The sequence below is a fragment of the Pinus tabuliformis genome, chromosome J, assembly GCF_031772625.1.
Source record: "Pinus tabuliformis cultivar Carrire ecotype Pingquan chromosome J, CPIR1, whole genome shotgun sequence".
In the NCBI taxonomy this organism is placed as follows: Eukaryota; Viridiplantae; Streptophyta; class Pinopsida; order Pinales; family Pinaceae; genus Pinus; species Pinus tabuliformis.
The window spans coordinates 772085863-772093432 of NC_142295.1; the positions used below are offsets into that span (position 1 = coordinate 772085863).

At 33.8% G+C, this 7570-nt stretch overlaps 1 protein-coding gene across 1 annotated transcript; it reads right to left on the minus strand.

Moving 5' to 3' along the window:
* Positions 1 to 3685: 3685 nt before the first annotated feature.
* Positions 3686 to 7324, minus strand: LOC149229012 (uncharacterized). The gene is made up of 2 exons (XM_089378446.1): positions 7119 to 7324; positions 3686 to 5789 (listed from the first exon to the last, which is right to left on the minus strand). Exons 1-2 carry the CDS (start codon positions 7192 to 7194, stop codon positions 3925 to 3927), a joined length of 1941 nt encoding a protein of 646 aa, XP_089234572.1. The 5' UTR covers positions 7195 to 7324; the 3' UTR covers positions 3686 to 3924.
* Positions 7325 to 7570: the final 246 nt, after the last annotated feature.

A 7570-nucleotide genomic window follows, 5' to 3' on the forward strand; every position in this document is an offset into this window, starting at 1 on the left:
CTTAAAATAAATACATTCTGTCATCTGTTTTCATTTATTATTGGTGTTGGTCTACTCAAATTATGTAGGGTGGATACTCATTGGATGTGGATTCCACATATAAGGGGTGCCTACACATGATATTTGAGTAAATCTTTAAGAAGATAAGTCAAAAGTGCAATAAGAAAGTAGTTTCCTTTCTTTCCCTTTAAAAATCCATAACACTTTAATATTTTAATTATTATTTTCCTATTTTTCTAACAAGGGCCATTTTAGAATTCAAAATTCCCTAGTGATTTAATCTCAATACTAGGAAGTTTTGGACGAAAACTTCAACTTGTCAAATTAAAGAAAATATTATGATTCCCCTAAACAACTAGAATTCCTACCTCCAAAATCTTTATGAATCACCTAATGCCATGACATCATTCTAGAAACTTCTATAGAGGTTGAATTTTTTCTATGGAAGTCATAGAGTTTGGGTTAAACGGCTAAAAAAGGGTAAAGTTATGGACATTAAATGTAAGTTGAAATCATAAAAACTGAAGGGAATATCTTCATTGCTCACATACACAAGCTCTTCAATTTAGCAGTTAAGACGAGATTCCCTAAACCGTAGATGAAAAGCCTCATTGTACCTATTTTTAGATGTGAAGATAAAACTAAACCCACTAATTATAGGACCATCATGATTGGCCTAATTTTATCCAAGTTATATTAAATGAATTTGGAAAAGAATATTAGCAAATAGCTAGAAATCCATGGGAAAAAGGGTAAAGGCTAGTTTAGGTTTATGAACCATCATTTTAGATTAGGTTTACGGACCAACATTCAACTGTGAATCACATTATTATGATTAGGATCATTGGAAATGAATGCCACAATAATAAAATCAATTTCTCTTTTTGTTTCATTGACTTAAAAAAATGAACACATTGCACGTGACAAACCTTTGGACTAGGATGGAAGAGCTAAAAGTTTGTTTCATGTTGAGGGTTGTTGCGGCAAGATTGTATAAGAAGGTTATTACCAACTTGAGGAACACTATAAGATCTATGGATTAAGCAATGTTTTCCCTTGTCCCCAACCCTTCTTGGCATATTTAATGATAATTTAGAAGACTATTTGGAATAGGTAGTTTGTGCCAGCCCACTTCTTTCTTATATAGTCATCACTTTAATTATTTATGTTTATGATATTATTCTTCTCACAAGGAGTCCCTATGACCTTGTGAAACCACTCTAATATGAATATGATTGTTAATACTAACAATATGAAAGTTATGATAACTATGTACAATTATATCACCTATGATGCTTTCATATATGACAACAACAACTTGTAGGAGTGACATCATACAAATATATTGGAATCACTATTCAACACAAGGTCAACTAGAACTATAGCACTAAGAAAAGGATAAGGGGGTGAAATTCTTACTATGTGCTTGAAAACCATTGTAAAGTAGTAGACATTTAGATATGGGATAAGAAAAAATTTCTCGTTGAGACTCTCTTTACTCTTGTTATTTTATATGGATGCAAATTTTGGGGATGAAATATCTCTAGAGAGTCATGGAGAAAGATAGATAAGATCCAAAATAATTTTATAACTTGTAATTTCAATATTTAAGGAAATACGCCATATCTTATCTTTCTCATAGAAGTGATCCCTTTCTCCATTTCAGAGCTTGGCTATGACTAGGTACCTAGTGTATAAAAACAAGTTAAACAACATGAAAGATAAGAGGCTTTCAAAAATTTCTTCAAACACCAACCAAAAACACCTTCAACTTAAGTGGAGATGGCATAACTCATAATGGTGGCCAACCTTGGCCAAACTATTAGGGAATATAGGAAGAGATCATACAATGCAAAATAACAACAATATTAAAAACATTATTACATCTAAATTTAAGGAAAAATTATGGTGTGATAAAGAGATAGAGGGGGAAAGAAAGTTAAGACATTATAAGGAGGTGATCAAAAGTAATCTAGAAAATCAAAAGTATCTCTTAGTTTTAACTAGTGTAATGAAGAAAATCAACATTGCTAAAAGTAAGAACAAATTCTCACAAGCAACATAATGAAATTGGGTATTTGACAATTCCAAAAACATGATGGGATAAAAAAATATGCCATCTTTATGACATTAACCTAGTTGGGATATAATATTTCTATATTATATCTCAATAAAAAAAATCATAATAATAATTTTTTTAATCATTTAATTTATCAAAACTAATGATATCTAAAGGCTTTTTACAAAAATAAAAGTCGAAAAAATCCAAACAATCTTGAACCCTTCTAAAATCATAAACAAAATTTGATCCGACATCATATTATCTTTTATATATTGATTGAATTAAAAATGATATTATAACTTGTAAGAATTTGACATTTTTATAATATTAAGATGATTGAAAATTAACAAACGTTACTAAAATATTTATTACCATATTTAAATTTCTAAACTTTTAATTCATCAAAAACATTATGATAATTTAAAACATTTTTTTTTTAAATTTTAAATTAAAATAAATTAAATTTATCTTTAATCAATTATAACTATCAATACTAAACTAAATTTATTTTTTTAACTATTAATGCTACTGCCACCATTATTTGACAACAAAATCTTTTACATATACCTCTATCAAATTACAATTTCAAAATATTTATTATAGTAATAAATTTAACATTTTAATTTATCCAAAAAAAATTACAAAATTATAATAAGTAAAAAACACTTTTTAAACCTTTTAAATGGAAATAAATCAAATTTAATTTTAATCATCTCTAACTATCGCCATAATTTAATAATAAATTTAAATATTATAATTTAAAAACAAATATATATATATATATATATATAGATATTAATCTATATTACTAGAATCATAAATACTAATTTATTTAAAATTGAAATTTATAATTAATATATATATATATATATATATATATATATATATATCTTAATCATTAAAATACTTATGTTTTATACTTTTACGTGATCGTCTCATGTGAAATATCACCAATGAATATGATATACACGTAATTGTTATTTATGTTTAATTAAGTAAAATTAGTTTAATTTTCTTTGGTTATTAATGGAAATTAAGAATAATATTATCTAAAATTAATTTTTATAATTAATTTTTTCTATTATCTAACAACATTGCATATATTTATATTAAAGTATAATTTCACAATATTTATTATAATATTAAACTTCTTAACTTTTTAATTCATAAAAAAATTAAAAATATTTTTTAAAATTTACAAATTAAAATAAACCAATTTAATTTAAATCAACTTTGACGCCTACCACTATTACCCCTCCTTTAATCACGAAATTATAATTATATATATATAATTAAAGTAACAATTTATTGTTTTAACAAAATAAATCATTAAAGATACTTATATTTTCTACTTTTATGTGATTGTCTCATGCGAAATATGAACAATTAATATGATAAGCACATAATTGTTATTAATTTTCGAAATGATGAATATGTTTAATTAAATAGAATTAATTTCTTTTAATTTTCCACTACTCAAAAATATTAATTTATGATCAATTTTATTGGACGAAAATTACAAGATAACATGCCTGCATTGAATTCAATATATAATAAACAAAATTCCTAATAATGAATACAATTCCCTGTGTGCGTTCGGTGGAATCTCTTAAAACCAAGCTCTTAAAACCACTTAATTTACTCTTGTTTTATGATAATATTGGATGAAAATATTGGTAAAAAATACAGAGCTGCTAATGCTCAAATTTATTAGCAGATACAGAGAGACAAGTGCACACTTTCTGTGCGTGACATATAAAAGTAGAGAAACAAATCAAACGTACATACATACTTGTAGTACTATGAGCATAACTCTGAACTAAAACCCTGCTGACTATTTGGCGACTAGCGGTATATGTAAATCACGGCTCTAAATCTGATGACCGTGAGCTTAAGATGTGGGAGAGGAACAAGCCAACAGATAAGGCGAGCACAGTCGACGCCAGTAAGACCTTTTCCTTGGAAAATATTGAAGGTCCGGAGGAAGAAGGAATTTGAATTACCCTGTGTGGAAATTCGTCACTTGGCAAAGGTAATCTTCTCTCATCACTTTCATCTTCCTCTTCCCCTCTTTCTTCATCATTATCATCTTCCTCTTCATCACTATCATCTTCCTCTTCCCCTGTTTCTTCTTCAACTTCATCATCGGCTTGTTCTCCTTCATCTTCATCTGAATTTCTTTCTTGCTGCAGCTTCTCTTCGTCTTTCTTGGATGATTGTATAAATTGAGACTGGTCTCGATCAGAGCCGGTCTGCGCAGCTACTGCCTGTGTGTGACTCAAAATTGTTGGATCTTCATGAACAAAGTCCTTGGCTTGCTTAGGCGTTTCTTCTTTTTTCTTTTCTGGCGATTCTTTTGGTTCTTGCACAGCTGCACTGTGTGCTTCTTTAAGATCAGCCGACTGAATCTCTTCTGGATGTCTTGGGCTTTGATCTTTTTGTGCAACTGCAAATTGCTCCTGCTTAGGCTCTTTTGATACTGGTTCCCCGGCCCCGACAAAGTCTTGGGCATGCTTAGGCACTTCCTCCTTTTTCCCTCTCAACAATTCTTTCGACTCTTCGGCAGCTGCTTTGCGCTTTGATTTATTATCATCCGGTCGAATCGTCTCTGCTTGTATTGCGCCTTGATCGCCTTGAGAAACTGCAGATAACCCCTGCTTAGGCTCTTTTGATATCAGTGCCCCCGCAGCAATGTCTTGGCCATGCTTAGGCACTTCAAACTTTCTCACTCCCAGCAATTCTTTGGATTCTTCGGCAGCTGCTTTGGCTTTGAATTTATCATCATGCGGTCGAATCGCCTCTGCTTGTCTTGCGCCTCCATCGCCTTGAGAAACTAGAGGTAACTCCTGTTTAGGGTCTTTTGATATCAGTGCCCCCGCAGCAATGTCTTGGGCATGCTTAGGTGCTTCAATATTTCTCCCTCCCAGCAGTTCTTTCGATTCTTTGGCGGCTGCTTTGGTTTTTAATTTATCATCATCCGGTCGAATCGCCTCTGGCAGTCTTACACCTCGATCACCTTGAGAAACTGCAGGTAACTCCTGCTTAGGATCTTTTGATATCAGTGACCCCGCAGCAGTGTCTTGGCCATTCTTAGGCGCTTCAATCTCCCCCCCTCGCAATTCTTTGGATTCTTCCGCAAGTGCTTTGGCTTTTAATTTGTCATCATCCAGTCGATTCGCCTTGGTATCTCTTGCGCTTTGATCGCCTTTTGCAGCTGCAGATATCTCTTCCTCTAATCCTTTCAATACTTCCGCAGCTTTAGCTACGGCGCCTTTTGCTTTATCATCTTCCTGTCGAATCGCCTCTGATTGCTTTGCTCTTTGATCGTCTTGCGCAACCCCAGATCGCTCCTCCATTGACTCTTCTTGCCCTGCGGGACTCGATCTCTCGACCTTTGACTGGACGGCCTGATCTGGCTTTCCACTGGCAGGAACCGCTGCCGTTCTACTCTCGGGAACCGCCTTTTGATTCTGTTGGTCGGAGATGGGACGCAAAGGCAGGGTGATATGCAACGTTTCATCCTTAAACCTGGCAGTGATGCCATTGACATTCAAGTTCTCAGGGACGCTGATAATCTTTCTGAATTTACGGCCCCCTCTCTGCATTTTCTCCAATGCCCCGCTCACTTTTCTCGTTTCTTCCGTTTCCTTCACACGACGTTCTTCTCCGCTGATGATCAAACTTCCCCGGTTATCAAGCTGCACTCTCAGATCTTCTTTTCTGAAACCTGCCCGAATGAATCAAGGATTCAATTATCCCAAAATGTACTGTACATTTAAACAGAGACAATGCACTATGGATTTCATAAAGATACAAAGATAGAACTGTTAGAGGTCTGTTTGTGTGTAAGAGCAGTGCTGTGTGAACAATGTGAGGAGAACGCTGGCGTGGGGACCGTGGTGTGGCGCAGTGGTGTTGAAACTATGTGGACATGCTGAGCTGTTGTGATGAGAGATGTGAAATGTGTGGCAGCCACTGTTGTCATGAGAGATGTGAAATGTGTTGCAGCCATGTGGGAGTTGTTGTAAGGGTTTAGTGCAGCGGTGGCAGTCAATATGTGGCTTGTCTAGTCTGGTTGAGGGTTCTCCTCTCGTCTCGTCTCCATTCCTTGCGGCATCTGCAGCCTGTTGGGTGAAATCTGGAGATAGGTTTGAAATAAATTAGGAATAGAGGGGAAGAGACATCTTAAAACTGATCTTTCCATGCAAGTATTTGAGTAACCTATGAGTTGTTGTTTGGTGAGAAGAGGATACACAACTCTATACACAAATCAAATGCAGGATAATATGTTTGCAGCAACAGAATTAAAGATAGGTTTGCAGCAATAGAATTAAAGAGGTTGAAGACATGAATCAATCAAGCAAAGAAAATTGAAGGAAACAATGATCTCTTCAAAGAGTAAGATGACAAGAATTAGTATGGTTTTTTTATGAATCTAACATTGTTTTATAGTGTGCAGATATTGACAATCAAGAAGAAGCAACAAGATTTGAAGAAATTGCAAGTATTAAGGACAAGTATAAGTCCCAAGAACCTGCAGTAATGTTGAATATAAAAAATGTTAATCCGCAATCAAGAGAGGAGAAGCTCAATCACTATCTTATGGCAAGAAAGGTGAAGATGAAACTGCATCAGCAAATAAACAAGCATGAACCCTTTAGTAAGAAGACAAAAATGAAATATATAGTTATAAGTCTAAACAAGCATGAACCCTTTAGTAAGAAGACAAAAATGAAATATATAGTTATAAGTCTAGCTGAAACTTAAACTAAAGTTTATATCTTCATGATTATCAGGGGAAGTCCCACTATTCCCAGGTCATCAAATTCATCAAATTTAATGTGAACACTATTCCCACGTCATCAAAGTTTAATGTGAGTGGGATCAAAGTTTAATGTGAGTGGGCAGGACCAAGTGAGACATCAGTTCAAATCAGTTAAGATAATTATTGATTCTCTTAAATATGTATCTATAAATATTTAGTAATGAAATAATCAAGCTCTGTAGAGTCTTCAGTGCTTCTGTCAAGAACTATATACTCATGGATATCACTTACCTGGGAGATCAAGGATGATGATGAGAGCTACAGAAGTCTCCTCCGTGCGTGCAACAGGCTCGAATTGAGACTCCATCCCTTACCTTGCTGTCCTCTCGTAACAAACTGCGGAGCGGATGATTGATATATATAGAAATATAGAGAAAATATAAATGATACAGATATGGGGATGAGATTTTCAAAATAGTCTGTACTTCTCTACAAAACCAAGCCAGATAGATGGTTCTGTGACAGGTTCCTCTATGTATATTTATATACATTTCAGATTTTTTTTTGCGCCTGATTTCGATTGCGTGTGGGTGGGTCAGTTCTTGTCGGCAAGATTAGTCGACTAAAGCTATAAAGAATAGAATGATGTAACTAGAAGCATTGAAGGAATGGAAGGAGTAAAATTCTTATTTCTGAAGGAAGCACACTGTGCGTTACTTTCTACTGTTCTGACATTTCATGGA